We start from the raw sequence: 19,488 nt of genomic DNA, 5'->3' as shown, positions 1-19,488 counted from the left end.
ATATTATCATCAGGCCATATGTTTCTACAGGGTGACATAGTTCATATAATCGTGACTGGTATTGTTTATTGAGATAGACAAAATAACATGGTGTCATTACTCAAACAAAAGTTCCCAGTATATGTTGAATTCCAGGTACAAAACAACATGAGCATATTTACATCAACACAACGAATGGATTGCACACCAACAAAATGAAAGGTCTGCCTCATCATATAGTGGTGGGAAGTCTGAGATCGGATGATGATCCAGTTGCTTCTCCCAATGGAAAACGAAGGTATCCATGGAGCCATTAACAGCACTTAAAAAGAAATGTTGCAATGCTCACTCACTAATGTTGCAGACTGACATAAATTTCTGAACTGCATTATGGTACTGAGTTCCCTGTGGGAAATGTAAAATTGTTGGATTCAGGAAGCAGGGAGACAATAAGGTGTACCTTGAACAAAAAAAAGCCTGTAACAGAAGACAGTACCTCCCAGTATAGTTGATTGCAGTCGGTGCACTTCCAGAATTCCAGATCTCGGTTGAATATGCACGAGGGGATGACCTGGAAACCTTTGGAGGCTTCCATGGCTTCGTCCAGCGTTAACGGTTTCTGAATGAAACTTCCATTGCACTTTGTACATCTCGACATTAGTCGGTCCTCAGAAATCTTTAACTGGAAGGTGTCAATCACCTTCAACAAGCAAGTTAAGCAATCTAATCAGCTTGTGTCAGAGTACCCTTTCTTTCCTTTTGGCACAATTTACAAACAGAAATACTAGAGAAAAGCAACTGTCTCCACATCTGTGTCATTTGATGATACTGCGACCAAACCAAACACAGCCATGGGCATGACCCATCCTCCGCCATCCTCCTTGCCGCAGCTGCCGTTGGTGAGGGCATCCGCAGCACATCCCTCTACATTCTCGCCGTTGGGGTCACTGCTGATTTGGGCTTCCTCAATGCGGGGTGTTGAGACGCCCAGATGCAGCTACGCAATGCTAGTGAACTTGTTTTCCAGCGCTGGCAGTCCAGTGCCAGCTGCAGAGCCGCTGTAAGGTCGCTGGTGGGTGTTGGTGGCGACTCTTGCCTATAAAGGATGTCGGCGCATAGTTCAGGGGAGGGCGGCACGGGATGCTAGTCTGTTTTCTTTTCTTTTTATTGTACTCATTAGTTAACGAAATTGACAAAGTTCCTTCCTCCGTTAAATAATATACAAAATTATGAGCAAATTAATATATCTGCCTTCACCCTTTCAGTTGTCAAAACGCATAAGCCTTTCAATCTAATTATTCCCCTCACAGTTTCATGACAGTGAGAACAAAATCGAAGGTGATAAATGCTAGAGTATTCATGTTCACATCCAGTTGAAAGACTGGTTTGTTAGTGCTTCTTGCTCTTAGAGTCCCTGTCGTTACTGTTCTATTACACATTATTATTCAAGTTCATATACGTAGTATTTATAGTCATACACATTCTTTACCTGTTGTTTAGACATTGACACGGTCTCCGTTATAATCCTCTTATGTCTTCAACCATTATTACTTCCTAAATTTATGTGTTACTAAATATTATGGAGAATTTAGTGAGATGAAAGAATTTCTAATGAAAAACTAGTATTATCATCTGCGCATAACAAATCCAAATACTTTTATCACTTTATGTATATTTACTTGGTTGCTGTACATTACATTCTAAGTGAGTGTAACTTCAGAAAAACTAGGTGAATTCCAATTTCTCATTTTACATTAGTATCTCTAAAAAGAACTTTCAAAAACTTTCTTGGTTCAAACAAGATGTTGAAAGGTATCTCTCCAGTAATTTATCTGATAATGGACCACTTACTGCAAAAAGATCAATTACATGGCCTTGCATCACAATAGCATCAACAAACACGAGAAATGTTGACTTGCCTTATTTATCTATTTAATTTGATTAACAGGATTTTGATCCATCAATGAATTTACAGCAACTCAAAATCAAATTGAAGATGCAAACGATCAAAGTAAGCACATACCTCAGCTAGTTGATCACGCTTTAGCAGACTTTTCACTTTGTATACCTGATTAGTCGCCAAATACTGATATTTTAAGAGCTTCATATCTCGTGTTAGTAATATCCGTCCTTCCTTATAAATTTGATTCAATAATTCTCTGAATTGAGTAAAACAAGAAGTAAATAACATGTAAATTAATACTTTACTCTTAATAAGAAACTTCAATACAAATGTTGCAAATATTATTGCAGAAACTATTGGGAAATACCTTGGTTGAGGTTTCCTGCAAGATGGTGTGGCGGCATCTATTCCAACACATCTCAAGTGCTTAGCTAGACCCTCAATCTGTTCAAGTTTTTCTTCACATCAAATTTAGCAACCTTTACAAATAGATAAACCTTGGGTACTTGAATAATATGGTTGTAAAATCTGGCAGACTTCAAGTTCATCTTATTCAGTGGTATTTGAAGGAGATCACAAAAAGCACAGAGTTGATGAAAGCAATGGGAAGGAAAACTGTTACCATGACATCACACAAAAACTTGGGTAATCCATCTCCACCAATGGATTGATCCCATGGCGGGGGACCCTGCCATTCAATACTGCAATCGAACTTCTCTTTGTACTTGGCATCGGTTGGAAGCTTTTGTTTTTCTTTTCGTCTCGAGGAGCGTGCTTTTGTATCTGACTCTGTCAACAAAATTCCCTCACTGTACTTTGCTATAATGGAAGCTAAATAACCAGCAGAGTAAATAGAATATCCGGACGATGAGCATTCTACTACTGTTGGTGAGCAAAATTCATCTGAATTTAGATCCGTTGTTGGCGAACATTTTTCTGCAATAGCACAATAAATAATTACAATAAGGACACCAAAAAATTCTTAGTTCATAAAGATAAGCTTCAAAAGTCTCACAAAATATTATTCTCCTGCATGAAATAAAAAGGAAAGAATAACAGATTCCCACAAATCCACGATCAAATCCATGGTGCTGAGGATGAGAAAAAATACCTTCAGTGCTGACCTTTTGCTGAAAGAGATCAAATATATCTAGTAAATAATAGGCATCTGATGCAGCATATCGTATTTGTCCTTCACTCAAGGGTCGGCACGACCAATCGCTACATTGGAGTTCCTAGTGTAAAATTTGAGGATAACAATTAGGTAACAGCAGAAATACTAATACTAACCTATCAATTTGAGCATAATCTATTTTTGTAGTACATATGAAAACACAGATGAAAAACAAGATGTATTTGCCTGCTTGGGCTAAACAGGAAGACCAAGAAGCTTGAGTTGAAATGGGCCACAAAGCTTGAAATTAATTTGCATGCTGAAAAGGTAAAAACTCAGCTACATAACTCATATTAAGACCCATATTGAAATCCGACAGCTATATGAATATTTGTTAGTCGTAAAATCTGGTAGTTAGCTGAGCTTCATATTGACTTCTCAGAATATATTTGAGGAAAATGAAGCCTACCAACCAAGCTTACATGTAGAAAGAACCAGGCTTCAGCTAAACCCTTTGTACCAGGGTAGCTCAATGTTGGCCTTTGTCTGAGGCTCTGGGCACAGGTGCTAGGAGCAGCTAAGGTAGTAGATTAACCACAATCGAACATACAATGTAGTTACATACTACAGCGACTACTAATATGGAGTTGTACTAAATCAGTGACTACTAATGGAACGGAGGGACTACATAATACCATGATTATTTATGGAAATTATTATGAGCAAAGCTACAGAAAACTCCCGGGGGCAGGGATTTTTTTTATGAGATATGCTGATTGGGATAGTAATGAATACAAGTTTTGATCAAGTAACTTTAAGTAATAAACAAAACCAATAGTATTTCGCAAAGCTATCCTACAATATCTCTAGTTTATAGTTGCATCAGTCTCTACTCTGGTAATTGTCTGCTAAACGATGGCAACATAACTTTGGCACTGCAGAAGTTTCCAGTTGAAGGCAATGAATGTCATCTGGACTAACCTTGGATAAAGAGACATTTAGCAGCTCCTCACAAATTGTAGCCAAACTCTTGGTCTCCTTGGGGAGTCTCTTTAGCCTGTCATGCCCCTTGAGGTAGTAATAGACGTTGGTGACATCCAAGAAAGGCTCCACCTTGCAAAGATGAATACAGCAAAATATTACTAAGAAAATTTTAATCTTTATTAATCCCTTCTTCCGAAACTAGCTGAGAGGCGGCAGTGATCATGTAGCTCAAATTATTCAATACTAGAAGAAAGTTTCCAAGCTACAAACCAGTTCAATCTACAAGAGCAGTTTTGCCTAGTAGTAGAAAGGAATTTGAGGTATTCATTGTGAAGGATCTGGTAGCAAAAGTAAAATAATTCGCACGACAGGCACTGTACCTTTTGGAATCCGTAGTCGCATCCGAGGGCGGCTGTGAAGGTGGCCGAGAGATACACGAGATCCTGCTTGAAGCGGAACCCCAGCTTGAGCACCTCGGGCCGTTCAAACAAGTCCCTTAGCTGCGCCCACAGGTCGGCGAGCGGCACGGCGAGGAGGTCGACGACAAACACCTCGTTAGCCCCGTCTTCGCTGCGGCAGGCAAGCTGAAGAACCGTAACCGTTGGCAGCTGTGGCGGATTGGGGGGTGCCGGCGAGGCGTCGTCGCCGTTGGCGGGAGCGCGGCGGCGGCGCGGCTTCCACTCAGCGTCGAAGGCGACGATGCGGGCGGCGGCAAGGGACTGGAGGAGGTGGGATAGGTCCAGCGAGGAGGAGCCGCCAGTGACTAGGTGTACGGCGAATGGCGGCGGTGGCGCCCGTGCGGGGTCTTCCATCGGTCCGGTGGGACTTGGGAGTGGGGGATGGGGGGGCGGTGGAACAACTAAAGACAGGGCGCGCACGCACGATAGCAGTAATACCAAGTTCCAGTTTTGTTCCAAGTCCTAACTCCTAGGCCTTACCGAATTTAAAGGAAAAAAAAAATCACCAATATTTGCAACGTCCATTATATATCTACTCCATATAGTATGAGAACATATTATAGATGTGTTATTTTTGTCGGAAACACATCTGTCGAGACTGAAGGCAGAAAAAATCTTGAAACGTATTGGATATTATCAGATAATCGTGGATGTGGCGATGGAAAGAGTGTAGGACTGATAATGATGTGGAAAAAGGGAATAAAAGCCACCGAGCTTAGTGTGACAAATCAGCATATTGATGTGTTAATTGAAGAGGTCAGAAGTGTAGATTGACAGGGGTTTATGGAGAACCAAGTTGGGGTCACAAAGATAGAACTTGAACTGATCTTCGAGACTTGCATGCTTTATTTAAATTTGCCTTGGTTAGCTATTGGACACTTCAGTGAAATTTTGTTTAATTCGGAAAAAGGAAGGAGGGAAAGTTGCATGCAAGGTTTTCATGATTGTCTAGATGATTGCAGGTTAATGGACATGGACTATATAGGTGATAAGTTTACCTGGAGGAGAGGAAAGATAAGAGAGAGGCTTGATCGGTCGGTGTCTAATGCTGAATGACATAACATGTTTCCCTTTTGCAGCTCTTGTCAATGAGGGCATGACAAAGACGGACCATCGTCCTGTTGTGGTTAATAGTGACTACCATAATTCTGTTGCCACACAATCAAGGACGGAAATTCAGGCGCGATGTCTCGAGGAGCCATCAGTTGAAGAGATCGTTAATGCGGCTTGGAACAAAGCAAGGCACGCAGGCAAGGATTTGATGTCTACTCTCGGTGAGGTCCATGATAATCTTCACAAGTGGGACAAGCACATTCTGAAGGGACCTAAAGGATGATAGATACATTAAAAAGGAGTTGGAGGAGCTGCGGAGAGGACCTATGTCGGACGAGACTTTAGGTAGGAACCAGGAAATTTTGCTCCTATTGGAAAACCTGTTTGAACAAGACGAGATAATGTGGCTACAAAAAGGCTGCGCAAACTGGCTGAGACACGGTGACCAAAATACAATATTTTTCCATCATTGCGCTACTACAAGGAAGAAAAGGAACACGATAAAATCCATATCTAATGATAATGGGGGAAGAGTGGAAGGCACCGACAACTTAGCCCCTTTCATTAGAGATTATTTTGCTATTCTGTTTACTTCAGACGTGTATTCCACAGATGATTCAGTGTTGGGTAAAGTTCATGTCCGAGTAACACATGCGTTGAACGAGATGTTGTTAGCGCCTTACACACTAGAAAAGGTGAAAAATCATTGTTTGGGATTGAGGATCTAAAAGCACCCGGACCTGACGGTTTGCATGCCTTGTTATGTAAGAGGTTTTGGGTTATGCTTGAAAATGAACTTGTTAAAGAGGTGCTAGATGCGATCAACTCAGCTGTAACTTCAGAAGGATGGAATGATACAGCAGTAGTGCTCATATCAAAGGTTGATAATCCAGATAAGATATCGCAATATCGCCCAATTAGTTTATGCAATGTGGTCTACAAAGTAATAAGTAAAATGTTGGCTAATCGTTTGAAAATAATTTTACCTGAGGTTGTTGGCATACGAGAGCATTCATGCAATAAAGAAGAAGACGGGAAATAATGCCTTATGTGCAGTTAAATTGGATATGCACAAGGCTTACGATAGGACCGAGTGAGTGTTTCTCGAAGGGATCATGCTGAAAATGGGGTTTGATCGGGCTCGGCTCAAACTCATAATGGAGTGTGGTACACAATTTGTTTTAATGGGATAGAGACAGAAAAAATTGTTCCTACACGCGGATTACATCAAGGTGATCCTTTAAGTCTACGTGTTCCTTCTAGTAGTCGAGGATCTCTTGGCTCTACTTCTAGAGGCGAGAGACATGGTAATATCCAAGGCGTACAAGTGTGTAGAGATGCCCCATCCGTCTCACATTTATTCTTTTCAGATGAATATTTGATACTAATGAAAGCAAATGAGCAAAATGCAAATTGTTTGAGAAGGATTCTTGAGAATTATTGCAAAGCCTCACGTCCATTGGTAAGTGATCCAAAATGCAGCATATATTTTAGTCCGAACGAACATGTGGATAAAAGAGTGGAAATATGTACTATCTATAAAGTTCATCCCCACTTAGATGCATTTAATGTTTGCAAGCTGAAATCATGTGCATCCACATCACCCCGATTGTTCTTAGCCGTCTAATTCAAAATCCATGGTCGATAGTTGTCTAAACACAGACAGTGGCTCACGCACATGACTACATGAACAGCCGATCAGGCCCCAAAAGTTTGCTTCCTCTTCTCCATTAATCTTGCGATGGGCCACTCCCCTTCCCCTTCGATACAATCTCCAGGAGAAATAAAAGCACATGAAACTGCTGAATGTGTCGAGAAGTTCTTGTAGATTTTATTCGACAAACTCAGACCCCTCCCCTCCCCTCCCCTATTTATGCTTTTGGAATAGGCCGTGCCCTCCTGCTAGGTTGTGTTAGTTCTCCTTTCCCTATCTTCCTTCCAACTTACCAGATGTTTGCCGCCAGCTGAGGTTGCACATTATGTGGGCATGAGTTCTGATCAGGGGCGAGACGTTTGTCGAGTATCCTTCCTTCGCTGCTCTTAGTCAAGTCGCCTCCCCAATTTGGAGTATTTTTGTTTCTTTTTTCCTGATCTGGTGAAAAGAAGACACATGATGATATGTGAGTAATAGATGGCTGGCGAGCCAACCGATGCAAGATCGATCCATGGTGTCAAAAATTTGTGTATTTGTTGAATCATGAGTCATCACTTTCCTCTCCTAAACTTCTCTCTACCATCTTACCCATTCCCTATCTCTCATGCACCAATCTTTTTGTATTTTTCTTCTGTGTTAACATAGCCCACTTCCGGTCCACAAAATAGTCATATTCTAATATTTTAGGCACTACTTTGTGATCGGTTGAGGGTAATGCTTTGCTAAAATTCACGCCGTGTTATCAATTTGAATTCTTCTCTGCATCATACTGTATATATACCAATAATTAATATGGATAACGCCAGTACATGAAGATGTATTCATCATATGTGCGGTGCAATGCTCTCTTTTCTTCTGCTTTTTTTCATTTAGTATTGATTCATGAATCAGGATAGATGTATCACGTATGCCTCAGCATATATGTCAAACAAAGGTCAAAATAGATATTTCTGTTACACCAGTACCATCTATATTAATGTGGACATTATATTCGATGGTATATGCTCATTATTTATACATTTCTATCTGAAGATGTTTTTTCTACCTATAAAATGTTTCAACTTTAATTTTCGGAGTACCTTCTCCCTGATGATGCAGAGGTGGCCAGCAAAATATTATTAAGGGTTATTTGTTACTATATTAGCACTCATCTCAACACTTCGCGTCGCCCCGATGATGTAGAGGTGACAAGCAAATATTATTCAAGTTATTTGTTACTATACTAGCAATACTAGACCTAGATAAGAGCTAATTTCATTTACAAATAATCATGGTTTTTCATAGGCTTCATGATTTTGCATACGTGAAAATCATCTCTAATGCCCGCAACAACGCGCGGGGATTCAACTAGTTCTTAATATTATGGTGGAGGCTTTATCAGATAAGTACCTTGGGCTCCCCTTATTAGTGGGTGGTGACAGGAGCGATTGCTTCCAATATTTGGGGGATATAGTTTTCGAACACGACCATGATTGGAAAGATAGGACTTATTCTACGGTTGGGAAAGAAGTGAAGTTGTAAGTTGTTGCTCAAGCTACGCTGACATATGTGATGTCTGTATTTTTGGTTCCGAAGAAAATATGCAAGGGATCATGAATGCAGTCTCTCAATGTCGGTGGGGTGATAATGTGACAAAAATGCACTGGTTCGCCTGGTTCGCCTGGTGAAAGTTGTGTGTGCCCAAAAAAGAGCAGCGATGGGCTTCAGAGGCCCTCACTGTTTCAACAAAGCTATGCTGACAAAACAAATCTGGAGACTAATATCGGAGCCACATAGTTTATGTGCAAGAGTTCTAAGAAGAAAGTACTATCCAGATGGGAGAATTTTGGATGCAAAATTTTAAAAAAGGTTCTTATTAACCTAGCAAAGTATAATGGCGGGACTGTGCATACCTTCAAGAAAGGGGAAATATGGCGTGTGGGAGATGGAAACTGGATTAATATTTCGGAAGATACTTGGGTGCCGCTAAGTCCTACGGGCAAGGGTTTTACCCCCCCCCCCCAAAGGCAATATTCTGTTGAATAATGTTGAGGAGCTTATTAATCCATATTCAGGCGAGTGGGACGAGGAACTCTTAAGGGAAAATTTCTGGGCAATTGATGTGAACAACATAATGTCGATCCCACTGAACCAAAATGGGATGGATGATTTCATTACTTGGAGGTTTAACAAAAAATGGTTTATTTTCTGTCCGAAGTACATATCATATGGAATGGGAGTCCCGATTTGGCAAGAAATTGAGAAGAATAGATGTCACTGATTCTGCTAGACCTAACCCTGTGGGATGAGGTGTGGAATTGTAGCTTACCAACAAAAATTAAAATATTTACTTGGAAAAGTTTGCATGGAATACTTCCCTGTCTAGGGCCTTTGGAAAATCGACATATTATAAACAATAGTTCTTGCCCGCTTTGTTCAAACGCATGTGATGATATAAAGCACACACTTTTCTTATGTAAAGGATCAAGAGAAATATGGAGGAAGTTTGGTCTGTGGGATATTATCGAGGAAGTTTGTGCTATTGACGGCTCAGGTAGTGTGGTTCTTAATTTTCTGATAATGGCTAAATTCATAAAGAAACTTGTTAAAGTTTTTGAAATTTTCAGAGAGATCTTTATTACCGCTGATTGGTATATCTGGTGGATGCGCAGACAAAAAGTGCAAGGTGAAACAATTCAAACATTGCCTTAAATGGCTATGTCAATTCAAGTTCTAACGGTATATTTTGTTCGTGCATTTAAACCAAAACAAACACAGAAAGCAAGAGAAGGTTACGTTACAGTCGATGTTGATGCAGCTTTTGATCCAAAACTTTGTGAAAATCAACGGGAGCGGTTATCCAGTAAAGGTAATTTTCTTGCAGCAAGCAATAATAAAGTTTATTTTGGTTTGGATGCAGCAACAACTGAAGCTTTGTGTTTGAGACATGGTTTACATTTGGTAAATCAACTAGAGTGGAACAAAATTATAATCCAATGTGATTGTATGGAGGTTATTAATGTTCAGAAAGCAGGTGGCTTCACACCGAGTCCAGCAGCTCCAATTATAGAAGATATGTGCATCCATGCTACTTCTTTTATAAGAGCTGAGTATGAGTTTTGTCCTAGGGAGTCTAATTTTGTAGCTCATAATCTAGCAAATGAGTGTGGAACTCAACGAAATGTTCGGTTTGAGTTTCCTCTAGTTTTATTGTTGCGAGTTTAATTGAAGATGTAAGTGTGATTTAGTTAATAAACAGGAGAGTCGAAAAAACAACATATTATAGATGAATATAATAAAATTAAATTGATTTTTCAGATATTGATATATTTTCTTATAAACTTTATCAAACTCAATATATTAGTTTGACTTTAAACAAATTAAAACTTCAATTATTTTGAAGCACACTGAGTAGGTAGCATTGGGAGTACCAAAATGCAACCAACCAGGAGAGAAAAAATGCTTTAAGGTATTGGCCCTTCTTATATCCAAGGACTAGCTTAATAGGAAGAGGCACTATTACCATTATAGAGCATTCTCTGGTGTTTATGCAGCCGGGTGCATCTGCACCATTTATTTGAATGCATTTTAAACATATTTTAAAATGGTAAAAAAATATAAAAAAAAGTTTCATGTGTATCCCGACATGTTACATGCTTAGAAATTTGTTTCAGCGAAACCCGATATGTTTTGTGCCCCTGTGTAAAAAAGACAACATTTTTGTGATAAAATAGTCTATTTCTGTAGACATTTTTTTTTGTCTTTTTACACAGGACATAAAATTGTCGATTTTATGTGAAGCTTTACGTGCAAACATAGAACATGTCCCTCTAAATGTGAAACTTTTTTCTAAAAAATTTAACTATTTGAAATATGTTTTGTAGGATGCATATGCAGTCGAGATCAATTTTGAGTTCGCATTCTCTACATTCTCTCACAACCGAGAAACACAACGAGTGACATAATTTCAATCATGTTGTTGTTTACCATTCGATTGGTTTGTCCATAGGGAGACCTCCATGGACAATCTTGCATCTAGAAAAGACAGATAACTTTACAATCATTGTAAAACCACCTTTGTAGTTATCCGCTCACCTAAAGATAGAAGGATCATTTTCTGTGCGTTGGTGAACCTAGGCTTAGCTCATGGATTGATTTGAACGGTAGATGTATAGAGGCAAGGCAATGCGTGACTCATTCACAGCAAGGCACTGGATCTCTGTCCGCTGAGTTCGAGTGCTAGCACTTGCCTTTTGTACACATCTAAATATTTTCTATTGAATTGCTTGAAGGTCCGTTTAAACGCTCAAGTCTTATTTTTTTTCCATTTTCTTGTGTGTTGCTTGCAACTAAGATTTACCACTCATATCTTGATGTAAAATTTATGCACCATTTGGATAAAAGTCCACAGACCCGGAAAAAGTTACATAAAAGGTACTTTTGATAAATCTTAATAATAAAAAAGTGAAAACACATTATTCAAACGTAACTTTTTTTTTGTCTCCGGTCTAAATTAATTGACAAAGATTTGATCTAGATGCGTATATATCTACATGCTTGCCCAATTAAGACAAAATCTGCGCCATTTATTTTAGACTGAGGAAATACAACGGGTATGGCCAAATTTCTAAAACCACGCGTATATAGGGCACATATAAAACTTCCGTGCGATACCCTAACAGGGTAAAAACCACGCGTGATCACAATCAGAGACAAAGGCGGCGGCGAGGTCCCGCAGTCGCGGCGGCCGGCGAGTCCTACTTGAGTCCGGACGGACACGGATTCTCCTGAAAAAAGGGCTTCCTTCCAATCGAAGCAGTAACAACAACGGACAAATCTCCCTCTCGAAGACTCTGTCTCTCTTGTCGCTGGCGGCTGGCGGCTGACGGAGACATTGCTTGCTAGCAACCTCGATCGATCCTTCGCCGCCCATCTCCTACTTTCCTTCCGACTCACGCCAAACTGGTTCGTAACAGACTGATCACGAATCGTGCATTCCCATGTTCCAATAGTATATCCGCCTACTAGTTGCTGTTAATTAATTGCGGTTAATTGGGGATCATGTTTCTTTATTCGATTGATTTTCCTCGTGCGCTTTTGGATTTGCTGTTTCGCTCCAGTTACCTACTAGGGGGAGTTCAATTCATCGATGGAATGGATTATTCATCTCATCCAATTTCGTTGTCTTCTGTTGCAGGAAACAAACCGAGTTGTTACGCAACAAGAAACTACATGAGTTTGGTACTGAATAGCAAAACTGGAAAGGGACATCGCGACGCGCATGAACTAGATTAAGATGCATCCTAGGAATCACAGAAGCCAATCAGTCCGCCCCAGGGGACGGAATTCTGCGCCGTGGGGGGCTGTACCAGCTGAGACCCTCCTCGATCCCAAAGAAGAGCCAAGCAGGTCCGAGAACGATGGCAGCGTCGGCTCGAGGAAGAGGACGAGATCCGACCAGGGACAGTGCAGCACGCCACCGTGCCGTGCGTCTACACGGACAAAGAAGAAGCCAAGAAGGTATAGTTCGGAAGAAGAAGTAGAAACAGAGTTCCGTGGATGCCTGGACCCCAAGAACCGTGGGAGACGCTCCGTCCGGCCTAGGGGCAACAATCCTGCTGGCACGTCATGGGCAATGTCGCTGGATGGGTTTCTGAATCTTGGAACGGCTGCAAGCAGCACGCTTCGGAGTGGTTGCTCGGAGAAGATGAAATCAACTCCTGGAGACGATGGCGCGGCTGAGGTTGAGGAGAACCGCGGTGCGGCTATTGAGCAGGGCAATGGAGCAGGAGAAAACTGTGCTGACGAGCGGGTCAGTGTAGGAGCTGATGGTACTTCACTTGATACCAAGGACAGGAATCATGGAAGTGATACTGTTGCAGCTGAGCTCAAAGTGAGCAATGGTACATATGCAAACTCTGTTGTGCAGACCATTGTCCCTGCTACAGATACTTTACCTCACCTCAAGGAGAGCAAAGGTTCCTTTGCCGACGCTCTTGCTAAGACTGCCGTTCAAACAAATAATGGCTTTGATCCCCTGAAACTGAAAGACAGAGCAAACGATGCAGCAGGTTTTGACTCCAAAACAGTTTCAGGCCTGGTTCTAGAGAATGGGAACGTTGAGTTTGATCTTTCAAGTGCAGAATCTGCTCTGGCGTCCCTCTATGGAGAATCTGACAGAGACACGTGCATCGAGTTCGCCGTCAAGATCCTAATGAACGAAACACCCTTGCCAAAGGAGGCTGTAGAAATCCAAGAATTCTTTGCAGAAAAGATCCACTGCGAGAAGAGAGCGATGAGGCAAAGGCAAGAAGGACCGAATAAAAGCTGCTCTGTTTGGGCAAACTTTCAAAGTGATAAGTTGCAGTTGGCATCCAGATGCTAGCAATCCTGATTCAAGCATCTCATGATGTTTAGGTGTACTGTTAATCTTATAGATATACCTCAACTATGGTTATTGATTGGTAGCATATTATTTCCCTTCCCAGATTGGGACTTTGGGGTGTGCGACAGCCGACAGTGTATACTTTTTTCAAATTTCTGAATTCTCATGTTTTTGCTGATGCCAAGAAGACATCGAGCTGCTGAGAAATGGGTGTGTTTGCTTAGCTAGCTGTCCAGACGGTGGCCTTTCTTTCGGACTCAACAACCCGATCAACAGACAAGACAGATGGATTAACGGAACAGAGCATGCAGTTCCATACTTCCATTCCATTCGCAATTTTATTCAGCGTGCTCTGAACCAAAAGACACTGCTATATTCTCGCTCGCTTCAGATCAAGCATCTCAAGCTGCATAACTTTACTTTCTTCTCATACATGCATACATCTCTTTGGTCTCTAGTTTCTGGTAACTGTGCCTGATCATCGATCTAATCTGGAGCTACCGTCACCGGCCGACCGGCGTCAGGATGAAGAGCTTGCACGAGTGCGGCCCGACCTCCGCCGTCAGCCTGCCAGCGAACCTGCCCGGGAGCGTCTCGTGCTGCATACATCGACACAGAAGCAGACCAGTCAAAATGGAAACCACACCGGAAAGCCATTTCATCTGTAACCTAAGCAGGAAAATCTGCAGCGATCGTGTAGGAATGCGGGTTCATATATTGACCTTCCAGACGTCCCTAGCCTCAGCGGCCACACCTCGCCGGAGCCCGACGTCTGCCCACGTCACGGTGATCGACCGTCTGCTTGTAGCACCTCGGTTCAGCAGCAGCACCGCCTTCCTGTGTCCCGAGAGCCGCCCTGCCCATACCTGCAGAAACAAAAACGCCATGGAACGAAATTTGACTCAGAAAAAACGGATTCATTTTTTTGCTGCACAAGAGTAGACTTTTCTTGAAGTGATTTTTTTTCCCGGTGAGCTGCTAAAATTCTGTACCTCGATTTCATTGTCATACTTCCTCACTCTCCTTCCCTGGATACCAGAACGATCTGCGAGCGCCACATTTTCCGTTCATAAGGAATTCATGTCAGATGATTCTAAGTGCCTAAGCAACATAATCTGCTTGGAATGGCCAGGTCGAACACTTGTTCTGACCTTGGTTAATCGCGATGACTTCTGGATTGGATAATATCCCCAAAGTATCCTTGGAGATGCTCGTCACATCACAGCCGATTATCAAAGGAGCCTGTAGAACGTTACACGAAAAACTGGTGAACAATCTGAACAAGAATAGTAGTCGTTACGTTTGAACTAGTACAGTAGTATTTATTCAGCAACATCAGTTCTTAACTATTGGCAAGGTAGTACCTTGGCAATGGCCCACAAGCTGAAGTGTACGATGTACTCGTCGTGTGTTAATCCGCCATTGCCGACCTCGAGCATATCAGGATCTGTGCGAGTGGCAACAACAGTGAGTGATCGGGCATTACGATGATCGCATCGAAATCACGATGTATGGGTGTGATCCACTGACCGTTCCAGCCTCCTGGCTTTGCGTACTTGGCGTAGGCATCGTTCTGATCGATGTTACTCAGTATGCTGTTTACTCGTGCAAGCACCAAGTAAGAAAGTTTGTACAAAGTAGCGATTTTCACCGGTGTATCGGATTCTGATCTACTGTTACCTTGTCCATGTGTCATTGATGTCGCCGGTTGTCCTCCAGCTGTTCCCGTATGAGCCACCCCATGTTGCCACGTCCATGTAGCCCCTAAGATGAAACAGCAATTAAATGGCACATAGACACATAGTATCAAACAGCTAGGGTAATCTTTATGTTTCAGTACCCAAAAGGAACATATATGGATATGAACTTCATATGTCACCATACCATTCACACAGTGAGTAGAAGATGGGACGGCCGGAGTTCCGCAATGCGTGAGACATTCTGGGAAATCTGCGGTCAATGTCCCAAGTTCAAAACATAGCTGGAAGCCAAGCGGTGAAATCTTGTTTACGGCAAAGCTGACGAAATGATTTTACCTGACAAGCTCGTTTGAGTCATCACGGTAACAGTTGTCGTACTTCAAGTAATCCACGCCCTGTGTAAGGGGAACGAAAATCTCTGCATTTATCCCCAAGGATCTTTTCTTTGAAAAAAGAATATTCGGTGATCGATCTAGATGACTGAATCTTTTTATTGCGGTTCAAGAAGTTACCCATGAGGCAAAGGTCTTAGCGTCGGTGTCCTCGTGACCCAGGGATCCTGGCATCCTGTTGCTGCAAGTTCTCGTCCTGAACATTGCAAAAGAAATTCCTCAAGCAGTGTGTGTGTGTTAATCTTCGAATGAACTAGTGAAGAACTGCAGATCCAGAACAACACTTACCCGGCTGAAGAGTACAGGCCTAGCTTAAGCCCCTTACTGTGCACATAGTCTGTGAGGGCCTTAATCCCCGACGGAAATCTGTCCGGATTAGCAGCCATGTAACCCTAACGATCAATCAGCCAGCGTCATCAGTTATATACAATGTACCGTATTTGAGAGAGAACGCCGGGGCATAACATTCAGGGAAGAACAGCTGTACCTCTTTGGTCCGTTGGTTATCTGCCCAGCAATCATCTGAAGGTAGTAGCAAATTAAAAATGTCAGCGAGTCTCTCTGGCCCTCTGGGTGACACCTACTAATTACTATGCTTGATCACATACAAAGAAAGACCACATGTGTGTACCTACTACCTACCCAGGTTGACGTATGTGTATCCTGCGCTTGTGAGGCCGGAGGAGACGAGCGCGTCAACTGTTCCCCAAATGCAGATTATGAAACAAGATTTGTCGCTTTATCCAAGAATGCGATGTGCATACTATAAGCGTTGCCCTTAATCAAGAGATGATTTGGTTGGAGTGGTCTTACCGGTGCTCCTGATGACCGTCTCGTTGATGTCGCAGCCGAAATGGTTCCAGCTGTTCCATCTGACACAGATCAAACGGGCGCAAATTCAGCATCAGCAACGACGATGACTATTTCTGTCGGTGGAGAAATAGATGGCCAGCCGGATGAGTTCTCACCCCATCTGTGGCGTCCGCGCGAGCCCGTTGTCGACGAGGAGGCGGCGGGCGCTGCCGCCGCCCGTCACGGCGCCGGCGGTGACGAGGCTGCAGCCGATTAGCGCGACGGCGAGTGGCAGGAGAGCAGCGCCGCAACGATTGATCTCCGCCATTGTTTCGTTCCCAGCTGTCTCTCCCTACGTGTGCAACTGACAATGGTGACTGGAGCTCCTCGTCCTGGTTGTTATGCAGACAGAGCGTGATGCGATTTATGTGGCTTCCTGTCCGGCGCGTGTGACGTGGCCGCCAGCTCCGCTTTCTGTTCTGGGCTTGTCACGCTACCCGCACACGTAGCGTCTGTTTCGCACTGTGTGTCTCGTTGGGTTGGCTCCATCAAAGCCCAGCCAGATCCACCGGGGGAAAGCTCACCGGAATTTATTTATTTTTGGATGATTTTCGTGTGAAACAAGACGGGAAAAGGAATCAAAATCATGCACACATAGATGGTAAGATGATAACCGCAGATTGCAGATTTTAGCAATGGAGGCCGCGAGTGGCTTTTCCTGCATTGCTAGCTGTCCAGTACACATTTGGTGGATACAGATAAGTTCACCCGGCACACAAACAATGTAGCAGAACAGAATTATCAGCCAGCTTACAGCGACACATTTTTGGGTGTGCTACAACACCTAGCTTTGAGGTGTACTAGTACCATAGGCCTTAAATTCAACGTTTAATTCTAAAAATATTCAAAATATAATGATACATATATATACTGGTTTATCATAAACTTTTTGATTCAAACTCAACGCAAAAACTCTGATGGCCATGGCAAAGTGCAAGCTCCGGACACGTGTGTGGCTCACGGATTGCGGGTCCGATCTGCTCCCTGCGGCCATTGATGAGTTATTCACGGTAAAGAAAAAATAACACCACCATTGCACAATATCTATGTACCATATCATAAAGTTTAGACCCAAACTCAACACACAAATTCTGAGAGACAAAATGAAGGTGAATCCGTCTGTAAATAGTACCATTTGTCCAAATTTGGTTGCTAGTATTCAGACTTGTTCCTTCTTTATTTTTGTGCATTCATTCGTACATCCCAAAATTTTGGTAGATATGAATCCGTGTTGTGCCATGAATCAATGCCTGGTTTCTCCTCAAATTATACACACATTTTTACCAACCTAGCCACTAAAAACTTTTAAAATATTATTTTGTTAGTGTGTTAATTGAGATTAATTAGTTAATCCATTAGCTACGCCAGTACCAATCTTCCATCTCCATAAAAAAAATGTGCCAACTTACCTTCCGCTGCTAACCAAGTAGCACGATGGTACCCATGCTCGTGGTGTTTTAATTTCTCGTCTTCTCTCACTCTTCTTCAATAAAGTAAGATTGCATCGCGTCTGAGTCCATATCAAAGTTGTTGGAAATGACCAACTATCATTCATAGAGGATCAAAACAAATACATGTACAACTGTGACGAAGGCCTTCTTCTTCAACAGGGAGATTCAAAGGCCAATACATGTACAACTATAGTAAAGTGCAGTACAATCGAAATACACGTGTATATATATAAAATAAAGAGGGCTATACATCTCTAACACCTCACTTAAACCCATGGTGGATAAAAACACCGAGTTTGGAGAGAAAAAACACATTTTACGCCCTTCGTGAACAAATCCGCCTATTTTAACTCACAAAACACCTACTAAAGAGTGAGAACCTGATCATGCACATCATTGTGTGCAAAGGAGACATCAACAAGCATGTGCTTGGTGATTCTTCACCAGGTCACATGTAATACTGATGGCATATGTACTATCTGATAAGAGAGGAGTCGGTGTGGTAGCAGAAACACCAAAAATTCTCCATTAACCACCGTAACCAAATCCCTTCCGTTGTCAATAGAGCCATAGCTTGCAACTAAGCATATGCACACAAACGGGATACGAGAGTCTATTTCTTCATCTTCCAAGTAATGAGAGAACCATCAATTAACACAAAGTAGCATCAAAGTAGGTCTAAAGATGTAAGGAATTAGAATAGGGAAAGAAGAGTTGTCGAGAGATCATGTGAAAGAGCATTTCATGGTCTCTAATATTTTGTGTGTTTGACGACAAATCGGTGATCATTTAATATGTTGCTAAGTGTTGCGGAGAAATTACGTAACTGTTTATCGACGGGTAGTCCCCGAGAAGCAAATATGAAAGTCACCAGTTTTCCATGCATGTGCCAAATCTGGGTGGCACTACCGCTGATCTGGGCGGTACTACCGCCAGGGCTGGCGGCAGTGCCTCTGCCCCTGGCGGCTCTTGAGCTCGGACAGTTCTGTTGGGCGATATTACCGCCGGTGCGGTCGGCACTTCCGCTGGGAATGGCGGCACTTCCACTGGAACTGGCGGCAGTGCCATCCGTGGTCATCTGCATCGAGCAGGCTCTGGACTTCCTGCCAGGAACGGTACTGTCGCTCGTCCTTGGCGGTAGGGCCGCTGAAGACGCTCCAACGGTCAGAATCTGCTGGGTGGTATAAATAGGACCTTTGCCCTACCTTGGAAAGTTGCTCAAACCCTCAAGTCTTCTTCCACCATTACTGAGCCACCAAGAACTCGAAAATCATCAGATCTCCTCCCTCAACCATCCAAATCTCTTGAGCTTTGGCGAATCGAAGGAGAATACCCCGATCTACATCTTCACCGAAGCGATTTGCATTTCCCCTCACTTGCTTGAGGTCCCGTTTGCTAGTGTTCCATTTGGAAACCCTAGTTGTTTGTGGTTGATTTGTTCTTGTTGTTGTTGTGTTGTTACAGATATTGGGAGCCTCCAATTTGGTTGTGGATGTGTGCCCCAAAAACCTTGTAAAGGTCCGATTTCCTCCTTGAGGAAATCCCTTAGTGGAAGTGGGCTAGGCCTTTGTGGCGTTGCTCACG

The 19,488-nt window shown here is 42.6% G+C and overlaps 2 protein-coding genes across 3 annotated transcripts; both read right to left on the bottom strand.

Annotated features, from left to right (window-relative positions):
* Positions 1–46: 46 nt before the first annotated feature.
* LOC124673754 (exonuclease mut-7 homolog) lies at positions 47–4,830 on the bottom strand. Of its 2 annotated transcripts, none has more exons than XM_047209793.1 (8): positions 4,361–4,830; positions 3,978–4,109; positions 2,994–3,117; positions 2,505–2,818; positions 2,250–2,326; positions 2,003–2,159; positions 476–679; positions 47–384 (listed from the first exon to the last, which is right to left on the bottom strand). In XM_047209793.1, the coding sequence occupies exons 1-8, from the start codon at positions 4,790–4,792 to the stop codon at positions 325–327; spliced, it is 1,500 nt and encodes a 499-aa protein (XP_047065749.1). In that variant the 5' UTR covers positions 4,793–4,830; the 3' UTR covers positions 47–324. The 2 variants fall into 2 exon arrangements, with proteins under 2 accessions (XP_047065749.1, XP_047065750.1); XM_047209794.1 differs by having other exon boundaries at positions 2,003–2,138; positions 4,361–4,829.
* A 9,182-nt stretch (positions 4,831–14,012) lies between these two features.
* LOC124672501 (alpha-galactosidase 2-like) lies at positions 14,013–16,721 on the bottom strand. Its single transcript, XM_047208723.1, has 15 exons — positions 16,570–16,721; positions 16,415–16,473; positions 16,244–16,300; positions 16,089–16,123; positions 15,890–15,993; positions 15,722–15,797; positions 15,546–15,604; positions 15,394–15,459; positions 15,190–15,273; positions 15,040–15,104; positions 14,874–14,956; positions 14,661–14,751; positions 14,502–14,554; positions 14,232–14,375; positions 14,013–14,108 (listed from the first exon to the last, which is right to left on the bottom strand). Exons 1-15 carry the CDS (start codon positions 16,719–16,721, stop codon positions 14,013–14,015), a joined length of 1,224 nt encoding a protein of 407 aa, XP_047064679.1.
* Positions 16,722–19,488: the final 2,767 nt, after the last annotated feature.

The sequence above is a fragment of the Lolium rigidum genome, chromosome 7 (assembly GCF_022539505.1).
Source record: "Lolium rigidum isolate FL_2022 chromosome 7, APGP_CSIRO_Lrig_0.1, whole genome shotgun sequence".
Classification (NCBI taxonomy): Eukaryota; Viridiplantae; Streptophyta; class Magnoliopsida; order Poales; family Poaceae; genus Lolium; species Lolium rigidum.
Note: the sequence above shows the minus strand (reverse complement) of the source record. Positions and strands in the feature narration are given on the sequence as shown.

What these genes read in the sequence shown, in the direction of transcription:
- LOC124673754 (XM_047209793.1), bottom strand. Translation starts at nt 4,792, where the DNA reads ATGGAAGACCCCGCACGGGCGCCACCGCCGCCATTCGCCGTACACCTA. An exon ending in GCGACTACGGATTCCAAAAG is followed by an intron (nt 4,110 to 4,360) that starts GTACAGTGCCTG and finishes CATCTTTGCAAG; the next exon opens with GTGGAGCCTTTCTTGGATGT. An exon ending in AGTTTTTGTGTGATGTCATG is followed by an intron (nt 2,327 to 2,504) that starts GTAACAGTTTTC and finishes AAACTTGAACAG; the next exon opens with ATTGAGGGTCTAGCTAAGCA.
- LOC124672501 (XM_047208723.1), bottom strand. Translation starts at nt 16,721, where the DNA reads ATGGCGGAGATCAATCGTTGCGGCGCTGCTCTCCTGCCACTCGCCGTC. An exon ending in AAAGCCAGGAGGCTGGAACG is followed by an intron (nt 14,957 to 15,039) that starts GTCAGTGGATCA and finishes CCACTCGCACAG; the next exon opens with ATCCTGATATGCTCGAGGTC. An exon ending in AGTATGACAATGAAATCGAG is followed by an intron (nt 14,376 to 14,501) that starts GTACAGAATTTT and finishes TTGTTTCTGCAG; the next exon opens with GTATGGGCAGGGCGGCTCTC.